Below are 24,225 nucleotides of genomic sequence, written 5' to 3' on the forward strand. Positions count from 1 at the left end.
ATAAATATTATATATATATACTGTTTATTGAATCAGTAAAAAAAAATCACTAAATTTTAACACTTTTTGTCATTAATTGCTATTTGAATTAAATATACAGTAGCCTTATCCACCAACTGTAATTTTAAAAATATATTCTAAGTGGTAGTGCTTTTGAGATTTAGAATAAAAACTTTTCATAGGGAGGCCAGTGTTTTTTGGGGGGATGATTTGAAACTTTTACTGAGTAATGTTTTTAAAATAAATTACTTTTAGAGATAATTTTACTAATATTTTTAAAAATAAAAATTTTCTTCAAAAAATTTAAGCCAAATGAGATATTATTGTATTATTTTTTTTCTTTTCTTTTTATGTCTTTTTTGAGGACCGCGTCTGGACTAGGGGTCTAATCCGAGCTGTTGCTACCGGCCTATGCCACAGCCACAGCAACGCGGGATCCAAGCCACTTCTGCGACCTACACCACAGCTCATGGCAACGCCGGATCCTTAACCCACTGAGTGAGGCCAGGGATCGAACCTGCAACCTCATGGTTCCTAGTTGGATTCGTTAGCCACTGAGCCACGACGGGAACTCCCTGGATTATTATTTTTCAATCTTTTTGACAAAGCTTGAATATGCACATTAAAAAAAAAATTTCTTGCAAGTTCCCTGGTGGCTTAGCAGATTAAGGATCCAGCATTATCAATGCAGCGAGCGACTCTTGTCACAGTTGTGGCATGAGTTCAATATCTGGCGATGGAACCTCCACATACCACAGCTGCAGCCTAAAAAAAAAAAAAAAAAAAAAAAAAAAAAAAAAAAAAAAAAAAAAAAATTCCTTAAAACCCTCTAACAAAACTGGAAAATGTATAGGAGAGAAAACAATTTATTTATCTTTTTGCCAAGCACCCAGGGGATGGCCTTAGTCTAGACAACCTCAACGGAATATTGCAGACCATTGGAATGGTTCACTGTTGGTGGTGATGGCTTTGTTTTTTTGTTTGTTTTGTCTTAGATACCAACAAATGCATGGAATGCAAAGCTATATAATCTTAAATTGGAGAAAATGTTCAGTATTACTTAATGATGGTAAAATTTTAAATAAGTATTTTTCATCTTATTTTTTACCTAATCTGAAAGTTAACGATAGCTGTTATTGTTGAAATCAAAATAGAGGGTTCTTAAGATTGACCGATTAAATAAAGCAGGGAAGAGTCAGCAGTAGCCTTCATTCCCAAACTCAGCCTGCTGTAACACAACTTATTTATTTACTTTTTGTCTGTGAAGGCTTACTTAATAGTGATAATGAAAATGTTTATAATGAATGTAACATATTTCATTAAGAAACAATATTTGGGAGTTTCTGCTGAGGCACAGCAGGTTAAGAACCCAACTAGTACCCATGAGGATGTGGGTTCGATCCTGGCCTAGTTCAGTGGGTTAAGGATCCGGCCATGCTGTAAGCTATAGTGTAGGTCCTAGACATGGCTCAGATCCCTTGTTGCTGTGGCTGTGGCCAGCAGCTTCAGCTCTGATTCGGCCCTTAGCCTGGGAACTTCCATATACCACAGGTGCAGTCCTAAAAAGAAAAAAGAAAAAAAAAAAATTGAACTTTCTCTTAGTATCAAAAATTTAGTTATCATTATAAATACATTATTATATTAAATTGGATTCTCTTTTTCGTATTATCTGTGAAATGAGTTTTAAATATATACAGATGAAAATATAAAATTAATATGCTGTAAGATAAATACTGACTTGAAAATTAAACATTAAAATTATTTTAACACTTTCATATTTCTTAGAATTCTTCTCTATGTTCTATTGTTTCCTGAAGTAAAAATTATTATGAAATTTGTATTATGTAGTAAAATATCTGAGTCTACTCTAAAGAAAATATTATCCTTTAATTACTGTGTAAAGAACTATATGAAGAGGTTCAGAAAGGAAACAGTGGTTGTTTTTGGCCTCACACCCACAGCATGAGGAAATTCCTGGGCCAGGGATTGAACCCATGCACAGCAGTGACCTGAACCACAACAGTGGCAACACTTAGTCCTTAACTTCTAGGCCACCAGGGAACTCTAGGAAATAGTGCATTTTGAGAATATAGTTCTCCAAGAATCATTATCTTTTTAAATGAGCTGCCTTTCTTTCTTTTCTTTTCTTTTTTTTTTTTTTTTTGTAGTTCTTGCCATCAGCATTAGTAATGCCTACTTCTTTTAAGAAATTATCTTCTGGAGTTCCCGTTGTGGCACAGTGGTTAACGAATCCGACTAGGAATCATGAGGTCGCGGGTTCAATCCTTGGCCTTGCTCAGTGGGTTAAGGATCCGGCATTGCCTTGAGCTGTGGTGTGGGCTGCAGATGCAGCTCGGATCCCGTGTTGCTGTGGCTCTGGTGTAGGCTGGTGGCTACAGCTCCTATTCGACTCCTAGCCTGGGAATCGCCATATGCCGCAACAGCAGCCCAGGAAATGGCAAAAAGCCAAATTAAAAAAAAAAAAAAGAAAGAAATTATCTTCTTTGTGAGTAGTTTTGAGCTGGTACATAAGATATGATTTACCTCTTTTAATTCATATAAAAGCCCTAGGAAGTTATCTCCATTATACAGATGAGATGTTCGAGGCTTAGAGAAATTAACTTAGATAAACTTTGGTAAGTGATAATTGACCAACCCAGGGTTTATTCTCAAGTTTGCATAATTTTAAGTGGGTGTTTTTAATATATGCAAGGATGTCTCTATTGCCTCTGTCATGTAATTAGAAAATTATGCATTTGAAAAACATTATAACAAAAGCAGTAGTATATATTCATTTGAGTAATAAAAAAATGAAAATAAAAAAAAAATATGCTCTTCCAGTGCCCCCACAAAAAAAGCAATAGTATATATATAAAATCTTCATTAGCAAATCAAAATCATAAAGATTGAATTTAATAATATTCTGCTTCCTCAAGCTTACCGCTAAGTTGAGTCAGTATTAAATAAGATAAAAGAAATGAAATAAAAAATAAGACAGTTTTAAAAAGCAGAAATAACTTACATTAGGGAAAAATTAACCTGAAGTTGCTTTTATGCAAATGCACATCTTTCCTAGTTAGCATTTTTGGTTCCAGAGTGAGGTTGTGGTTGGTTAGTAGCAACTGAGATCTTCATTTTTCTCTAGATTGATTCAAAAACTTTAAATCAGTGATTTCTATAGATTGGCTAAATTATTGGCAAATTAGACTTCTGCATGTCAAGTTTCTTTCTTTTTTTTTTTTTTCTTTTTAGGGCTGCACCCGAGGCATATGGAAGTTCCCAGGCTAGGGGTCAAATTGGAGCTACAGTTGCAGGCCTATACCACAGCCACAGCAACGTGGAATCTGAGCCACATCTGCGACCTACACTATAGTGTACAACAATGCTGGATCCTTAACCCACTGAGCGAGGCCAAGGATCAAACCCGCATCCTCATGGATCCTAGTCAGGTTCATTACTTCTGAGCCACGACGGTAACTCCTGCATGAGTCAAGTTTCTTAATAAGATTTATTATAATTTTATTCTTATGGAACTCTAAGTATACAATTAACTTGAATTTAATTCAAATAAAACAAATATAATGTTGCCATAGCTTTAAATTTCAAGTAAAAACATATATTTCCTTATGATTTCTGATATTCTGGATATATGTAGACTGTATTTTACTAGCTGGTTTAAAAGAAAAATACCCTCTTTCTTGTCAATGTTAAAATTCAAGATCGGTGGTTGACTTGGTCCCAGTTGTTTGGTTTTCTCCAGTGGCTCTTGATGTACTTTTTAAATCATGTTTTTAATGTTTAAGTAAAGCGTTAAATGTTCACTTTATTTCCAAGAGGATTGTTATTGTTTTAGTGAGGCATATACTTCATCTTTCAGCAGAGACACAAATTTCATCAGTGTCCCTTTGGTGCCATGACTTGTATGTATAACTGTAAGTCAGCATCGTAAAATGTCTTTAAAAGATTAGTGTGAAGCGTTAGTTTTTCTCTATGAAATTGAACTTATATGTGACCATTTGATGAATGAAAAAAAATACTTGCAATAAATGTACATAAATTGCTTGGAACATACAAAAATATATTCTGTTACACCTTTTTTCATTGCTGCATGCAATGAACTCAAGAAATCCTTGAAGATCTGGATAAATATTTGTTGGAACCCATATCCCTTAATTTTGGAATCTGAATTTTAAAAGCACACATTACAAATGACTACATAAGTCAGTTATTTGGTTTGTGGGTAAAATATAAGTCAAGAAAAGGTTTTCTTTTTTTTTTATTTTACTAATTTTTAAATCTTGACAGGTTGAGATGTATGCTACACTCCTAGAGTAGGCCTCCACTGACGGAAAAACAACAGCAACCAAGTATAATTAGAGAGTATATGCAATGAATTTCCTTATGGTATCTGCCTCCTCACCCAACATATACTATCATGTTCATGTCCATTTAGGCATTTCAAATCCAGTTAGCCATTGTAGCTACTTAATTTTTATCCCCTGCTATTTCTTTCTTTGCTAAACCATTGATTTTCTAGTTGGCATGCTATTAATGGCAGTCTCCCAGCATTCTTTTCCTCTTGTAAAAGCAGCAAACATGTCCTTCAGTTTGGAAGTGCTTGTTAAATGTCTACTCTTTTAATACATTCTCTTTTTAAAATGTATTTATTTATCAAGTGGATTAAAAAGCTTAAAATATGGGAAGCAATATAAAGCATGCATGCTTTTCACCTTTGTTACTGTCCACTCCTGCACGTCTCCTTCAGGCTCCATTTTCTTTCCATCAGTTTTACGTAACTTGCTTTCAGCTGAGAAGCCATGAGAGCAGCTTTCCCTCAAGCTGACGCAAGTATTGCTCTATAATTAGACCATGGGGAATGCTGCAGAAACAGCCACCTTATTCCCACCTTTAGGGACTGTCAGTCATCTCTGCAACACATTCAGACTTTATAACCCTCAGGAGCTAATTCTGCAAACACACATGTATGCCTTAGGTCAATAAATGTTCATTTATAACTTCATATGTTTAAAAATTTATTGCCAACTAATAGTAACCCAAATCAATATCTGACAGTATGGGAATTTTATTCACATAGGTATTGTTCTCTCTGGAGACTCAATTTTTAAGACATGTTTAAAAAATTCCCCTTTAACAACAAAAACCAAGAAACAAAGTTGTCTTTTCATTCTGTAGCTAAATGACTGCCCAAACTACTTCCTATATTTGCTCTTCTGAGAAATGGGAGTCTTTATGACTCACTTGGAAACTGCCTTTTTCTTGGGAGAAAGAACAAACAACTACAATATCCAGTTTATGAATTTGTATATAGCACTGGAAATTGCTAACTATTTCATACTATGTATTAGAAACCCAAAGGATGGATCCGCACGTTATTTCTTTTGAAGTATGAGATTTAGGTTTATTTCTTAATCTGTTTAAAGACAACAGTAGACCCTGGAGAGCAAGGGACAGGAGTTTGTTGAACAGAATTCTGCTGTCATGCCACATTCTAGCACTGTGTAGCAGGACAACGGTGCTCCTGGGAAGGAGATTTATCAGCAGCCATTCAGAGCTCCTCCTGTATACACGTCAGCACAGAACCAGTGCTTCCTGTGTCATTTTCCTAATGTAGATCTGCCTTAACTTCTGCCCCTTCTCGTATCCTCTGCTTTTGTGGGTTCCGTCACCAGACATTCAATTTCCAAAGCCAGGGTCTGCCTTGGTTCCTCTTTCTTTGACATTCCAACCAATTATCAAGACTTTCAGTTCTAACATCTTAAATATTTTTTTTAATTCACCTATTTTCTCCAACTGTTATAGAATCCCTATGCCTGTATGCCTGTACCTCACAGATTCATTTTCTGCAACTGGCAGATTAACCTATATGAAAAGCAATGAGAGTTTATTGCTTCCTTGTTTATAACACATTCTATGATCCCACTTAACCAAATAGATCAAGTCTAGACTCCTTTAATTACTAGCTGGATAACTTTTACCTAAATCATAATTTCTCAAAGCCTTGCTTTTCTCATGTATACATGTGTATAGCATTATTAGGGTTATTGTGACGATCAGACAAGATAATGCATATAAAGCACTTTCCATAGTGCTGAACACAGAGGAAGTGATCAATATATGTTAGCTAACATGTTATACAACATCTCTGCATGTGAGCTTCTGCTTGACCCTCTGACCTGCTCTCTTGTCAACCAGAGCCTTCTGCTTCAAGAGCTCCAAATGGCTTCTGGGTCTCTGTATACCTACACTGTTTCAGTTTCCTTTCTCTTCTTATCTGCCTGAAATACCTTCTCTATTTCCCCATTAATTTCACCAAGGTGATTGCTGTTCATCTGTTAATAATAAATTCTGAGGTCATCTTCTCCAGGAAACTTGCCCTGATGTCCCTTATTCTGTGAAGGTTAGGTATCTGTATTAGTTTCCTGGAGCTACTGAAACAAAGTAACACAAACTAGGTGTCTTAAAGCAACAAAAATTATTCTATCACAGTTCTGAAAGTTGGATATGCTGAGTTGTCATTGGGCTATGCTGCCTCCAAGACTCTGGATAGAATCCTTCTTTGACTTTCTAACTCCTGGTGGTAGCCATCAGGCCTTGGTGCTCCTTGATGTGCAGCTGCCTCACTCTAATCTCTGCCTCTGTTATAATATGATGTTCTCCAACTGTATCCACATTCCCCTCTTTATAAGGATGCCTGTCACATTGGATTAAGTACGTACCCTACTCCAGTCTGACCTCCTCTGTTACCTAATTGCACTTGCTACAAGTCTCATTCCAAATAAGGTCACATTCTGAGGTCCTGAGAGTTACCACTTGTATCTTTTTGGAGGATACAATTCAACCCATAACAGTGACCTTTTTTTGTATTTTTATATCACTTTTACATACAGCTATCATTAAACCTAACTCATCGTATTATTAATGGTATTATATACCATTTCATATATCTCTTCTAATAGATTTCAAGCTCTTTAGAGCATGTGCCAAATCTAATCTGTCTTTGTCTTCCTAGTCCAGGACTCATGGTAAGCTTTTAATACATGTTGATTAAGTGAACAAACCATTGTTCACTATTTAAAAAATAGGTCTTGTGATACAAAAGATTACAAGAATCGATAATGTCACATAATACCTAATAATCTGATCTTTATTTTCTCATTATTAAAAAGAGAAAGGAAGTGGAAATACTTTGGATCAGGAACAAAGAGAATTTAGTTATTTTCCCGAGGTCCTCATTGTTACTGCAGCTTTGAGGAAATTACTTAATTTCTTTGTGCTTATCTATAAAATATAAATGAAAGAAGTTATAACTTACTGATTCATTTTCAGGTATTTATATTTTGCGCTTTCTATTCCAGAACCACCAGAGACTTGATGCAATCAGAATTTGAGGACACTTATGAAGAGCTGATATGTCATGTTTAGTTTTTAATTTGGGGGGGAACGAAGGGTCATGAAAACCAAGTGAGGATTAAGTGAAGATCTGGGCTCAAGCAGCAGTGGTGAATCTGGTTAAGAAGGGATACTGAAGTTGAGGGGAACACACATGTATGAGGCTGATTATATGATGAGAGGGAGGAGAAAGAGATTCAGGAAGCATTGTTGAATGAAGCTTTGAACCCATTATCAGATGCCAGATAAGATGCTGTAGATGCTGGAATCAAAAAATTCAGAATTTAGTAGAATGACATTTTTCAAACTATAGGGGGCTTTATGTGTCTTCCTCTGTGTTTCAGTGAGACCTCTACTGAAGTTATTTTACCTTGTAATTATAAAATATTTACACTTCCTTTCCTGTCCTGCACTTCATATTACCTTTGATGTAGGGAGGTAAAGCTCTATTACAGTTGTTTTAAACATGAGCAGAGTAAAACTCAGAAGGATAAATGGTTTGCTCACACAGTTCTTACTTTGAAAATGGTCTTTTTGATCCAGAATCTTTTTCTCAAAGCACATATGTAATTTTGGTCTTACTTTCTCTGATTCCATTCACATATATTCATTCCATTAACCACTAAAAATTAACCAGTATTTCTTTCTTAGACCTCCTTCAGGGAGGCCTCCCATGATAGTCGAAAATACCATGTGTATTTGGAGATGGACATGGTCTTAAAGTGCACCCAGTTCTCCCAAACCCAAACCAAATGGTTTCCTCATTTTATCTCTGTTAATCAAGAATATTTAATTAAACCATTCATAAGATCTAAAGGAATAGTGAAGTAAGGATCACCATATATGAATAATTTTAGTTGATGGCAATCCCTGTGAAGGAAGAAGAGTGAAGTGTTCAGTGCTCAGTGACTTCTTTTTACTGAGCAGCCTTTCTACATTGAACCCAGTTGTTCAAAAGTGGAACCAGGAGGTTTGGATATATGATGCTTTGCTTGGATGTTGGTGAATTAGCTTCATTTTATTTAGAATTCCAAATTAAAGACTTTTAAGAAAACATTTATTTTATTTTTTACCTGTTTAATAATTTAATTCTTTTTTTTAGTATAAATTACCATGTATCTTCAATTCAGTAACCTAGCATTTATTGAGTACCTATACTCTCCCGGTTACATATTGTGTTATCCTATGTATTATTAAGTCTTAAAATAATCATAGATTATAATTACAAGTAAACAGAAATTGAAGGCCTGAGAAGTTATGTCTTGTCTTGTTTCTTACAATAGTATAGGTTCAATTGTAGTCTTCTGAGATTAATTATAGAATATTTTCTATCTTGCTATTAATATCTAAACTCTTGTCCGTGGATTTTTTTAAGTACCTTAGAATTATTCCACATTATTATTATTTCAGGCATTGTCAGTAACCTGAATACTACCTTTGTACACTTTGCATCTTTTTCAAGCATGTTTAAAATTATTTGGAAAAAAAAAATGGAATTCCTGTCGTGGCTCAGTGGAAACAAATCTGACTGGTATCCATGAAGATGCAGGTTTGATCCCTGGCCTTGCTCAATGGACTAAGGATTTGGCATTGCTGTGAGCTGTGGTGTGGGTCGCAGACACTGCTCAGATGTGGTGTTGCTGTGTTAATGAAAAAATTACTTAATTAAAAATTATTTGAATAATATTCATCCATTTTAAAATAAGAATAAAATGATCACTTTCCATCATAGACTTTTAAAATAAAAAAACATAAAACTACAACTACTATTTTATGGTAGAAAATATCCTTTTTAAAAAGGAAGTCTATATTCTTAAATAAGTGAAAACCATTGGCTTACGTCACAGCATTTTCCTAGTTGCTTTATATGTGAATAATAAGAAGTCTAGTATGTAGTAGGCACATAGTAGGTATTCATTAAAAAAGAAAAAAGCTTTGGTCATTTTGTGTGTTTGTTAGTTGTTACAGGTAATTATGAAGCTTTCCTTTCTCTAAAGATAGCAATTCTTAAAGATCATGTAATGACTATTATATTGATATTTATTGATATATTCTTTCTCAAGTTTAAGATTTAAAGTAATTATTGTGTGTATTTCACTATAAAATTTTCTAAGATAGTGCATTATGCATTCTACTACACATTTATTTCATTTTATACATCTGATTTCATAATACTAAGGAAAATTTTAATAAAACAAAAGTGTTTAATCTTGTTTGGGTTTAGTAATACGAACTTCTTTCACTTAAACTTTAAGTTGTTTAGATTATTTGTTAAATATCTATCTATCTATGACTCTAACTTCAAAAAGAAACACCATGTACCCAATCACTGAAAATGGCAACCTGGAAACCAAGAAAATAGTTACGTTGTATTTACCTAACTGTTACTTTTGCACTTTTAAAGCAAGTTTTGTTTTGTTTTGTTTTGTTTTTTTTGGGTTTTCCTCTTTTCAGGGCTGCACCAGCTACATATGGAGGTTCCCAGGCTAGGGATCAAATCGGAGCTGCAGCTACTGGCCTACACCACAGCCACAGCAATGCAGAATCAGAGACACATCTGAGACCTACACCACAGCTCACGGCAACACCAGATTATTAACCCACTGAGCGAGGCCAGGGATCAAACCCACAACATCATGGTTTCTGGTCAGATTTGTTTCTGCTGTGCCATGACAGCAACTCCAAAAGCAAGTTTTTTAACACCAGATTTTGTTGTTGTTGTTCCTTTTTGTCTTTTACCACGAACCTTAAATTATTGATGGCTTTTCCAAACATGCATAAATTATGAAGCATATGTTCCAGATATTCATTGTATCAGACTGAGTATTATAGTATCACTTGAATATATTTCTCTTGGTATGGAAGAAGGACCACAACTTTGAAAAAGGCAAATGTGGAATACTCCCTGAAGACAGTGTCTGTCCTCATTGTAAATTTCCTGAGTTGTCATTAGAGTCATTCTACGATGAATCAAGTAACACTATTATCATCTTAAGGCCCTTAGCAACGGTAGTGGAGGTTATCCAGCTGTGAATGACATGTATCAAGCTAGATTTTCTTTGTGCCAGAGTTCCTAGGTGACCTATACTTGTACATTATCTCTAGAAAGAGGCTATTTCTCATTTCAATACTAAAAATAAGTGTAATATTTTTGAGGCAGAGAGATGTGCAATAAATATAGGAGAAACTTTGGAGGTGTTTTACAGAAATACAACTTCTGTGAAAACTGCATTGTTTAGATATTATGTAAAACTTTTAAAGAGTCAAAGGGTTATCATTTGAAGAAGTTATTGTGGATCGTCTTGAAAGAATTATCATCCTCTTTGAATTTTAAAAGCACTTTGGAATGATCATGCGATAGTAAATGGTCACTTTGTGTTAAAGAGGAGAAAAACTATTAAAAAACTGCAAAGTCGCAATTATTCTACATCTCTGTGATAATCACTGTTGCTACAAATCCTTCATTAGTATTCTCTAACTTATGCATACATACAGCATGCATAACTATTTTTTAATGCTTTCATTTTAAATTTCAATATGGAGGTTTTTTTTTTCAGCTTAATAAATGAAGAGTTACTTCATTATTTCAAATGGCTGTCTAGCATCACATAGTTGACATAAATTTTAATGTATTTAACCAGACTCTATACATTAGAATGTACATACCACATATATACTTTGAAATTAATATATTGTGTTTTTTTAATATATTTTTATTTTTACAGTTGCACCTGTGGCATATGGAAGTTCCCAAGCCAGGGATCGAATGGGAGCTGCAGCTCCTGGCCCACCTCACAGCCAGAGTGATGCCGGATCTGATCCTCATCTGTGACCTACACTGCAGCTTGTGGCAACACCAGATCCTTAACACACTGAGCGAGGCCACGGATTGAATCTGCATCCTCATGGAGACTATGTCGGGTTCTTATGCTGCTGAGCCACAATGGGAACTCCATAAATTGTGTTTTAAATTTGAAAAAAGACTTTCTTTTATAAGTCCCAATTTTTTTCTTGGTAACTGTGCCGAAGACTTTATAATATCTTAAATATGAGGTGCTTTTCATTAGAAAAGGGAACTTGAGAGAATAGCATGTCAGATATGTTGTTTGCCCACAACAAACCCAGCCTCACTAGCAAAATCATGATTTACTTACTCTCCTGTAAGTGGATAGTGCTTGCCAGAAGGCTGGGTGCCCCTCTGGCCCTGTGATGATGAACCTTCTTCACAGATAAAACCTGTCATGTGGATGTCCTTCCCCTTGTGTGATTGTTTTAGGCATAGGTGTTGGCTCATTTTGGTCATAGTTCTTTAAAGGCAGTCTGCTGAGTGGCTTGTTTGTGGAATGTCCTTACTCTTAAAATGAGACCCAAGATAGGAGCTTTGCTTTTTCTGGATTTTATTTTCTTGTAACATGTACAAGTGTAGTGGCCACGTGAGGATGGAAGGACACAATCCAATAAAATTTCATGGAATCCAAGTCATAGCCATGACTGTTAAATTTCTAAATTAACCAAATTGAATCAACTCATCTTGCAATTTTTCGTGTATGAGATGACACAGCCCTTGTTTTTAAGTGACTTTAATTTATGTAACTGTGTTTCTCAGCCTAAAGCATTCTGATATGAATAGAAATGTCTTTTGCATTTCTCTTGTACTTATTCCTTTCCAGTGATACCATGATTCAAATCAGGTAGGATATATGCTTGAGATGGGTCTCTATTTGAGATTATAACTGGACTTAATTCACCAGAGCCAGTCCAAAGAGGTCTGGTACCAGAAGTGAGAGATGAAGCATCTTAGATGAGAGAGACTCATGAGAATTATTGGTCTCCAGTCACTGACACATGTGGGCTTGTTTTCATAGTTTGTTATGCTGCGCCATGCACATTATACTTACAAAGCATGAAGATAACAAAAATTATTTTGTGTAATGTAAATTTTCCTACTGCACTCTTCAAAGAAAAATTTATGTATGAGGACAGAGTTAGACACAAATGTTTGTTTCTCTCTGCTGTATATTGTGCTTTGGAAGTCTCTTTATATGTATATAAAGGTATATATTCTAGTGTGTGCATGTGCACACTTGCGTGCATAACACACACACTCATAATTATTCACTTGCTTTCATTTAGCACTTTATTAAAAGCAGATGTGAAGAAGCCAAAGACATTTTCCCAGCTCATCTTATGTTGCTCCTTTCATAGGCTTTCATGTTAACTGGCTTCAGTAGCCACTATTAATAAAATTCCTCTTTCTTTCCAATTTTTTCCCCTCAAGTTTTGATTCTATTTATTTTTATTTTTCCACATACATAAATCATCTGCTTTGGAAATCACACATTGACAAGAAAAAAAGACTTAACTAAATGACTCAGTATGACATCTCTTGTCTTAGCCCTTTTAATACAGACAGAACATTCTTGTAGCTCAGGGAAGAAGAGTGCTTGCAGCATTCTTAGGAAATGTAATTATATTTGTCTCTGACCTAAAAAAAGAAAAAAAAGAATACATGTATACATTCCTTTTTCTTACATTATCATGCTCCATCATAAGTGACCAGACATAGTTCCCAGTGCTACACAGCAGGATCTCATTGCTAATCCATTCCAAAGGCAATAGTCTGCATCTATTAACCCCAAGCACCCCACCAATCCCACCTCCCCCTCCCCCTTGGCAACCACAAGTCTATTCTCCAAGTCCATGATTTTCTTTTCATGATGGAGCATGATAATGTGAGAAAAAAGAATGCATACATGTATGTATAACTGGGTCACCATGCTGTACAGTAGAAAATTGACAGAACACTGTAAACCAGCTATAATGGAAAAAAAAAATCATTATATTAAAAAAAGCAAAAAAAAAAAAGAATAGAACATAAGTAGTCTTGGAAAGTAGATTTATATATTAATGTCTAACTCTTAGCACAGTGAACGTTGTCTTAAGAAAAATACATACATATAAAATATTGTTCCTTTTATTTAGGAGAAAATAATAATACCTCTATTGGCTGTACTTTCAGATAATGCATTCAGACACACATTCTGATTTATTTGGTTAACCATACATGCAAGTAAAGAATGTTCAGCTCAGATATGCTGCTATAAGTAGATGGTAATAAACTAATACAGATGCAGTTCCAGTTATTTTTAAATGAAAAGGTTTTTTTCAGAATTCTATATAACCATTGTTATTGCATTCAACTACTAGTGGAAGATTATAGCTTAGAAATCACTGACACTTAACTCAGGACTGAAATATTTTCCCAGGCAATGATTGTAAACATGTTAATTTTAAGAGCACATTTTAATGTATTTTGAGCTCATGATTCTATGAATTGTATTCATGACTGACATAGCTCATCATTTTATTTTTAGAATGGGCTCCATAAATATTCTATGGATGCTGACTGATTATGATAATTTGTTCTATCAAACATTATCCAGAGATGTGTGGGATATTTGAAAACTGGACTTCCTTATGATTACCACATTTTCAAACATATTTGTGTTTTCACAAATTTTTCAGAATATTATTTTCAGAATATTATTAAGTCAATTTGAAAAATTTCCAAGAATAATTCCTTAGAGGTTCACAAACTTGTAAATTTATATTATTATGATAATCTGAAAAGGTTTCTATTTTTTAAACTGCCACTAAAATACTTTAGAGCTTAGGCAAATAATGTCTTTGTGGTGCAGTAGAGAATTAGTATTTTAAATTGGATTTTATAAAAATAGAATTATTGGAGTTCTCGTCGTGGCACAGTGGTTAATGAATCCAACTAGGAACCATGAGGTTGAGGGTTCAATCCCTGGCCCTGCTCAGTGGGTTAAGGATCCGGCCTTGCTGTGAGCTGTGGTGTAGGTCTCAGACGCGGCTCAGATCCCGCGTTGCTGTGGCTCTGGTGTAGACTGGCGGCTACAGCTCCGATTCGACCCCTAGCCTGGGAACCTCCATATGCCACGGGAGTGGCCCTAGAAAAGGCAAAAAGACAATAAAATAAAATAAAATAATTTATTTAAGTCTGGAAACATGAAATAGTCACTTGTTATTATGGAAATGTGTACTTAACACTGAAACATAAATTCAACTTAATATGAATGAATTGTGTTTTATTAATTCCTTAATGTTTTATATTTCACATTTATGGATTTTTATGTTTGATATTTCACATTTTACAAGAGTCTAAAATTGAAATAATGTCCCAATTTTTATAAAGCGCTTTAAAAGTTACATTTATTAGGCAATTCTAAATAAGTTTCTTGCATCTATTGCAATAAGCCTTATGTATTTAAAATTCCTTTATGATCAAACAAAACAAACATATAATAGGTTTTTTACCCAAAGTATAATGAAAGCATTTGTTTGTTCTGAAAGATAAAAATGTAAGTAGAGTCCTATGCATCCTTTTAATAAATAAAATTGTATGCTATGGAGAAATCATTAAACACCTTAGCCATGCTCAAATGTAGTGACATATATCTTCCTGTATAAGACTTTTTCACAGTGACCACCTCAGGAGACACAGTTTCAGTATGTCTTTTTGCTTAAGTGCTTGGGGTGGGCTGAATGATGGCTCCCCAGTAATTTTGGCATCTTTATCCATAAATTCTGTGAATTTTACTTTATAATGCTAAAAGAACTTTACATATATGATGATATTAAGGTTCTTAAGATGGGCACGTTATCCTGTATTATGGAAGCAATTTTATATGTCATCTCAAGAGTCCTTATGAAAGGAAAGCAAGAACGTCAACGAAGGAAAAAGGTAATGCCATGTCAGAATCAGGGTGAAAAAGGTGATGTGATGAGGAGCCACAAGTTAAGGAATTGAGGGTATGGCCTCTAGAAACTGGAAAGAAAAAAAAAAAAAAGGTAAGAAAACAGATTGTCCCCAGAGCCTCACTAAAGAACCAACTCTGCCAACATCTTTGTCTGAGCTATAGAAGACTGATTTTGAACTTCTATCTCCAGACCTATAATAGAATAGATTTGCATTGTTTTAAACCACTAAGTTTGTGGTAATTTGTTCCAGAAGCAACAAGAAAACTAATACAAGAACCAAGTTTCTGTGGTCCTCCTCACTCATTTTGGTCGTGTTTTCACTTGCTTGTCTCAAACTGCATTTTTTCTAATGTAAAGAATGTTTGTGCAATGATAAAAAAGAATACAGAAAATGAAAGACATGAGGCTAGAGAATCACATTATGAATCACAGAACTTGGCTTACATGCATTGTCACAATATGTTCTCTAAGATCCTACACTATTTTTAGTTTATGATTTACAATTAACTTTCCTTAAAATAAGAACGCCAAACTAGGGCCTTATCACGTGTTACTCTTCTTAAATTACCACTTAAATTGTACGTGGTAACACTGGAAAATTCCTTTGTGAATGCTAGGTGTAGAGCTATCATATTAGAAGTAGAGAATTTTGTAATATTTATAATGCTGATTTTTTTTCTCTGACCATTTAGCTCTCATTAATTGAGATCTACATGATTCATTTATGACATATACTACCATGAGATGTTGCTTTATCCTCTTCAGGCTTCTAAGTCCAAAAGAAAAGACATATTAGTGGGTTTCAGAGTGACAGGCAGAGGAACATAAGGAAAGTATTGCCTTGAGGAAAAGAGCACTATCTTGACATTGAGCAAAATGCTGTTGATATTCACATATGAGTTTATGGGTTTTTTAATATTATTAGTTCTATCCTGAGAATTAAAAATATCTATGTACTCTTCATTATAAAATCTGAAAACCATTTTCAGATTTTAAACATTAATGTGTTATGATGGTGGTTTGTTTTTTTGCATAAAAAGTATCTTTATTTTCCTCTTACAACATAATGCCTTATTCTTATATGATTCAAACACTGATTTGCCATATTTTAGATGCTATAAATTACTTAAGTATACTAAGTGGATACATGTTTTTTCATCAATCATGCCTTTGTATAAGTGCTATTTGATAGGTACTAATATAAATGCATATGGCTAATTTTGTTAACAAAAAGACACTCACGAAATACTTTTTTTACATGATCATATCTATTTTATCCCAATGAATTTAAGGTTTATATATTTACGTGATATGTATAATGAAGCATTGATCAAGTTTCTGAACACTCCTAGGATTGGAATTTTAGAGCATAGTAAGATTTTAGAGGAGTTCCTGTCCTGGCTCAGTGGAAACAAATCTGACTAGGAACCATGAGGTTGCATGGTCAATCCCTGGCCTCGCTCAGTGGGTTAAGGATCTGGCATTGCCATGAGTTGTGGTGTAGGTTGCAGACCCAGGTTGGGTCTTGCATGGCTGTGGCTGTGGCTCTGGCATAGGCCAGCAGCTACAGCTCTGATTAGACCCCTAACCTGGGGAACCTCCATATGCTGCGGGTGCTGCCCTAAAAAGACAAAAGACAAAATTAAAAAAAAAAAAAAAGATTTTAGAGAGTAGTAAGAGTATGTAATTGAGGCAGTTCTTGTTGTGGCTCAATGAGTTGGTGACATGATGTCTCTGTGAAGATGTAGATTTGATCCCTAGCCTGGCTCAGTGTGTTAAGTTTCCCACATGGCTGTAAGCTGTGGCGTAGATTGCAGATGTGACTCCAATTCAACCCCTAGCCGGGGAACTTCTATATGCAGCAAATGTGGCCATAGAAAGAAAAAAAAAAGAATATATAATTAAGTTAGATAATAGATAATCCTATAGATTACACTCCTAATACATAAATAAAACAGTATTTTATTTAAATTATTTTAATGGTACTGTATTGGATTGCTACAGCTTCGGAACCAAACGATAGAAACCATATAGGTCTATTATATCAAATGTTTTAAAATAGTTACATGTAAGATTCACTTGTATATGCTTCATCTATAAATATGTTGTAACTAAACAAGAGATAATGGAGTGCTAACTTTTATCTATATAATAGAAGTTTAAAAAAATCACTTTATTAAATTTAGAAGAGACTGATTATTTTATATATGACAACTTATTGAATAATTAATATGCACACAAACCTAGCAATATCATTTTTATTATATGCTGCAGTATGTTGTGGCAAATAAAGAAAATTTTTGCCAAAGAGATGGCTTTTTAATTATCTTATGTGACAAATTTTGTTCTTATACTCATATGAATCATATTGAAATTAATAAGTTAGCAGCATAAGATTCTCTGATTACTAACCCAGTGATTATCTGTATCTTCCCTAGCAGTCGTCGTAAGACATCATTTTAGGTTAAACAATACTGTTTTAAAAGTAGTGCTGATAACCAATAGCATTCGACATATTAAGTAACATTTATTAAATAATCTTTATCAATATATTATATAGATATAGATATAGATATAGATTTTATATATATATATATATATATATTGCCGCTTTGTATGTGGGTTGAATTAAAACAGCATTTGTTTTTCCTTTGGAATAGTCTATATATAAATAAATATTCATTTAGCCTATCACTCCCTCTACCTTATGTTCAGAGATTGATCTTTCTGATTGCTGCATGCCAGTTTGAATTGAGAGAGCCTGGTTATGTAATATTAATTTAAATTCAGCACCTCCTTAGAAAGCCTGATTCACAATATTACTGAATGAATCCTGGGCCAGCTAGCTACTTCACAGCTGGGCTTTACTTCTTCAGACTATCAGAGTATTCCTGACAACCTATAAGAGTGAATTAAATTAGTTTCCAGAGTGACCATGAAATGTATGACTCATACTCTCAGAAGACAATGGGATCATGGCCTTTAGGTCACTGTTCTGGAGTCCAGTGACTATTATTTGATTACTGAGAGTCTGAAAGTTATTCAACATCACCACAACTATTCCTTCCTTTGCGAAACTGGGAATAGTAATATTCATCTCAAAAAGAATTGGCAAGTAGAATATATGTGAGCATGTTTAAGGGGTTACCTTAAATCTCAAACTTCTGGTATTCCAGGTAAAGTGCTTTGAGTACAACTAATTTACTTGCCTTTTTTTTTTTTTATGTGAGTCTTTTTCTTTCCTGTCTCTATTGTCAACCCAAAGCATTTAGTGCTTGTCTGTGTGTCACTTCTGTGTTACAGCTTTCTTTCCAAAGACTCAGCCTATCTGGAATGAAGTGTTATTAACCCATTCCCAAACCAATGACTAATGTTAATAATGATAATAAGGAGAAAGCTACAGCAACAAATAGCATTGTGCATTGTCTGATAATCATCCTTCAACACTAAATCTACACCAGAGAACTTTAGAACACGTTGACTCTCTGGATTAGCTATTATGCTAAATTGCCTGTTGAGTATTGAATATTGGCTTTTATTAATTTTTCACTGATAACACCAAACACATTTTTCAGTTTAACAATCCATTAATGAATCAATTTTAATTTAGGGACTAAATAAAATTCTCATTAAGCCTGACAAATGGTAGCCTCAAGTAAACTCAAAGCATTTCCATTCTAAATCAAATGAGTTTTGCCCTAAATGTTTCTTCTCCAGCTAGCATCCTAGCAAGAATTCCAAAGTATAAGTTATATCAAGAATGAAGCATCTATTTAAGACAGCACCAAATTAAAAAAAGAGAAAGTAACAGAAAATCTATTTTGAGATACTCTACTTCTGAGATGAATAAACAAGAATATAAAAGAAAGGACAACTAGAGTGTCTCATACTATTCATTTAGTGCCAATATTTTGGGTGGTAGAAACCGTTATTTTTACATAGAAATGTCTACTTATTGATATATTATTGTCTAGAAAGTTTCTGAGTGTCATTGGCTGTAGATAGTCCGCCCTGAACTTAGATGTCTTTTGCTGATTAAGAATTAAGTTCATTTTATGTATATTTATCCATGATTAAGTCTATATAACCCAGATCCATTTAGCCCAATTGCCACAAAGGATGTCTAGTTTGTGTTTCTATCTCAATAGTGATATCCGATGATTCTCTTTGGAGATTTAAAGTTATTTTAAATTATAGAATATTGGCATTTGTGATTAGCAAACTGTTAGGTTGGTGTCATTATTTTGCTGAACATGAGGAACATAAGACTCAATTATTAAAAATTATTTTCTTTATGAGCTTAGTTATATTAATTTATGTAAATTAATATTTTGATATATTTTAATATTTAAATATTAACTTTTTACTTACTCTGTTTTTTGAGTTTGGCTGAAAGCATTTCAATACCATATGTTCACTGACTTTAAAATAAATGATATGATAATCAATGAGTTTATTTTACTATTGCATAATAAAACTCTGGTTATATTGTCTTAATTATTTTTTTATGGTGAGAGTGAGTCTTTCCTACTGTATAATCCTGTCTTCACATCGGCAATATCCTATGTGTCAGTTAATGTTGCTTAAGCAGTATTTAACTTCTAAATCAAAATCATGCTGTGTTCAATCCAATATTAAATTAGTTAATATGAATAAACTGATTGGATTTTTAATGTCTAGTATTTTTAAAAGATATTTTAAAATATCTAGTTTTTAAATAGATGTCATTAATAAGTCTAAAACCCTAGATTAACCAAAATCATATTTTAATCTGTATAATTAATAATTAAAACTAGTATTGATGTTAGTAATGATTTAACTATGTAGAAGCTTATTGTTTTTTTCTTTTCTTTTCTTTTGACTTCAGGTGCAATAACAGAACCCAGTGTGCAGTGGTGGCGGGTCCTGATGTTTTTCCAGACCCATGTCCGGGAACCTATAAATACCTTGAAGTGCAGTATGAATGTGTTCCTTACAGTATGTATATTCCTGTACCTTCCTTTTGAAAAAAAATTAAGCTTTGTTTTGCATGCATTGACATCATTTTCTCTATGAAAACATAAAAATAATCACATAAAGTATATGAGAAAAAACTGGGTAATTTCAGCTTTTCAGGATCATAAACTCTCCCCACCATTGAAGAATTAGATGTTGCCTGCATGCTTCTGCAGCATTTAATTTTGACTCTGCATTTCTATATATCAATACCTATTCTAAAACTCTTTTCTCAATGAAAGAATTTAAAATATTTAGGAAAAAAGATGAAAGAATGGTATGCCAATACCTCATTCCTCAGGTCTAAGAAAACACAAGTGAAAGTGAGTAATCTACTTGTATATATCGTAGTATAGAAGTGGTTAAATATTGAATTTGATAGAAGCACTTAAATCTCAGCTGCCTGTGTTGCCGTTTTGAGAATTAGAAATACATTTATCCAGAGGGAGTAGACTAGAAAGAAAATACAAGGATTATGCGAACTACAACACGCTTTGGAATGCATCTTTGACAGCCTCAGGAAGTATGTCTTTGTAGATTCTATGTCAGAGATGATATATACCAACGACATTTTTTTTTTCTTCAGGAATGGTGAAGAATCAAGCAATAAAAAAATGAAGCATTTTTCAGACTTTTTGTCCAGAGGTAGACTCCCCATCTCAAATAAAAATATTTTTAATCTGATTAGTTAATTATTCATGGATACTTTGGGGAAGATCACTAAGGAAATCCTGTATTCTTGTATTAAATATGCAGCTCATTCCAGAGGTAGAAAAGGACTGGGATCATAAATAAATCCCAGGTTCCAACTTCCTTAGTCATCTCAGAAGAAGCAAAGTACCTGGGGATTAGCAAATTTACTGTGTCAATAGGTATTTCTGGACTTGCCTCATTTCTGTTTATTTAAAAAGTGATATTTTGCTCATGAGCTGTAAGTATGCGTACTCTAATATCAGAGGGAAATTTTGACAGCGAGAAATGAATTGAAATTTAAAAGCAGTCATGGAACAATCAGGGGAAAATTTTATTTTTCTTTTATTTACAGTGTGGTTGATTAGAGAAAGTTTATCTAGTGAAGTTTTGTAGGATAATTTTCTTTGTTGTGAAAAAGCATAAATGTATAGGTTTTATGGAAATCTCAACTGTAGTTATGCTTCTTAGACTGTTATCTCTAAGGACACGTCTATAAAAGTATAAAGCTAAATGACCATTAATTGTTCATTAGTGATATTTTAAAGAAGTGAAATTTGTATTCCATTTTGGAACTAGGACAGTTGTACTTGTCTTGTATAATAAGATCTTTGTGAAATATGTAGAATAGATATTTCCATAAGCATTTTATAAAAATATAAAGAAAGGTGTGCCTCATTTTTAAAGACAGTTTTAAGAAACTTACAATAATATTATTGAAATTTGAAAGCTGAAGTAGTTTTGCCAAATATTTGTTTGGTTTTTAATCCACAAATTTTAAAAAGTAAAGAACTCCACAGCTGTTTCTTCAATTTTTTCTGTATACTTTCAAAATCCCTTTTAAGGGTCACTATACCAAAATCTTCTGGCAAACTCATTCTTAAATCATTTCAATATAAATAGGAACTTGCTCATACTTTTGTATAAAAGGATTGTGGTTTACCACAGATTTCCTCTCTCTCTCTCTCTCTCATAAATTTTTAGAGATGGGCAATCTGATTCTTGAATATCCTGTACTTGCAGGATTCTAATAATCCTAAAAATCCACTGATTGCCTTAGAAGTATGTTCATATTACATAAAAATATGTATCTGATGATCTTGTTAAATAAGAACTATAAACACAGGTGCAAGTACTTGCCAGTTTATACATGGTTTAATTTATATGATATAGTATGATTGTATTTGTTTAAATTATCTTTAGTATATTTCAGTTAAAAATGTGATTCATAGCTGGGAATTCATGTAGTAAACAAGGTGAATTTTTAAAAAATTATCAAAAGAAAGTAGAAATCATAAAATAAACTATAGTGACTCATTTGAAAAGTAGGCTGGTTTAGTAGAAAAATGACCAGGAGGCTTGCTTTCTTAACAAAAAAACCTGGATCCTTTAGCTCAGGTGAGCTATTAAAATTTTCTGGATCTCACATCTATAGTACAGCTGTGCCCTGTTATCTCTGGTTTCATTTTCCTTGGTTTCAGTTACCTGTGGTCAACCCCAGTCTGAAAATATTACATAGAAAATTCCAGAAATAATTCAAAAGTTGTAAGTCACTTGCCCTGTTGAGGTGTGATGAAAATTGCTGTCCCGGCCCAGACATGAATTTTCCCCTCATCAAGCATATCAACCATATATGCTACCTGCCTGTTGGTCACTTAGTAGCCATCTGGGTTATCACTTCATCTGTCACACTATCACAGTGCTTATGTTCAGATAAGGCATATTTTACTTAATAAATGGTCCCAAAGAGCAAGAAGAGTATTGCTGGCAATTTGAATATTTTCTTACTGTGCCTAATTTATTAATTAAACTTTATCATAGGTATCTATGTGTAGGCAGGAAAACAGTATACATAGGGTTTTAGAACGTATTTCCCATGGGTGGGGGGACTATTTTAAGTCTTGATTTAGATAATAATAAGCTCTTTTTCCTTTCTCCAACATAAAAAAAATCACTGATTTTTCCAGTGTTATAAAGATTCACTTATTAAAATAGCTATTGTTTATTAGCATTTACTACATGTCATCTACTACCTGGGTTATATGTTTATATATGTTATTTTATTTAATTCTCACAGTCTCCTCCCTGTTACCTATGAGTATCACTATTTTACTGAAGGGGAAGCAAACACAATAGGATAAGTAAAATCTCTCATGTAAAATGTGGAATAGCTAATAAAATGGCAGAGTCAAGAACTGAGTCTGCTGCAATCCCTGTTTTTCAGGGCCCAGCTGTAGATTTCCCAGTATATTTTTCCCTTTATATTGAAATGAGTTTTTCAGTGATGCTCAATATTTAACTTTCATCACTATTGTGAGCAAGTGCTTCAAAGGCCCAGACCCTTTTTCTTTGCTCTTTTGGTCTTACTTTTAAGAGGTTTATATGCTTTTCTTAAAGCAGCTGCATCACTGCAAACTCCAAACACATAATGAAGCTTGATGGCAGAGATGAATATGTGCTATAAAAATACCATCCATAATTTAGAATGAGGCTCTTGTCTAAGTGGTAACATAAAAGTTGTTTAAATTACCTGTGTTATAGGAGAAAATCTTTGTATTTAATTAATATGCTTGTTAAAAGATCCCATTGTATTAGTAGAAGATGAGCTTCATTTTTAGGTTTCAGTATTAATATTTGAAAGTTTTCTGACTGAACAACTGAATAAACAACCAAACAACATAGAACCATACTTTAGGTTCTATGTGTAATACAATTTTAATAAGCTATTTTCATTTTGAATTTAAGATGATAAATTGCAGTGTATATGGTGATACATTTAGTATTTATGAATAATTCTCCTTAATATTGATATGTGGGAAAATCTCATTGATATTTTCTTTTTTTGTACATACTCTGTGTATGTATTTCCATGGTAATATTGATTTTTAAGTGATATTTTTTCATGGAAAAATATAGAAAAACAAAAATATGCAGGAAAACATGCCAATATTAATGACATATAACATATTAGAGGTAATACAGAAAAAATTCAACAAAGTTTATTGTATCACACAGGAGAAGGAAGTTAAAAAAATCTAAGGTATGCTTGCAACAATTTTTGCACAGTTTTAGGAGTTAGCAAATAGGTACATAATTGATCAATAAAAATTTAAAAAGGAGCTTAACCTGAAACAACCAAATGGTATAACTTTGAAAAGATATCAATAGGAAAGAAAATAAAAAAAAATAGTTAATGTAAAGAATTTAGTGAGGGCCTAAATTTGTCTTATATTCAATTTTTTTTTTAATTGTCTCATAATCATTTTTTTTCCCAAATCGCTAGAGCTGTATTTAATCTTTTCTTCCTACTTTCTGTATTTTCTTGTTAGGGTTCACAGATGCTGT

At 33.5% G+C, this 24,225-nt stretch overlaps 1 protein-coding gene across 50 annotated transcripts in view; it reads left to right on the plus strand.

The window, feature by feature from the left end:
* ADGRL3 (adhesion G protein-coupled receptor L3) overlaps positions 1–24,225 on the plus strand; it is an 812,688-nt gene that overhangs the window by 444,350 nt on the left and 344,113 nt on the right. For all 50 annotated transcript variants that reach the window (XM_084972370.1, XM_084972365.1, XM_084972348.1 and 47 more), the window contains one exon: positions 20,063–20,172. In XM_084972370.1, the coding sequence (XP_084828496.1) occupies positions 20,063–20,172 (110 nt within the window). The remainder of the gene's footprint in view (positions 1–20,062; positions 20,173–24,225) is intronic.

The sequence above is a fragment of the Sus scrofa genome, chromosome 8 (genome assembly GCF_054392235.1).
Source record: "Sus scrofa isolate SSC_HxYL_T2T_F1_AM1 chromosome 8, Sscrofa_HxYL_maternal_Yorkshire_Landrace_v2.0, whole genome shotgun sequence".
Taxonomy (NCBI): Eukaryota; Metazoa; Chordata; class Mammalia; order Artiodactyla; family Suidae; genus Sus; species Sus scrofa.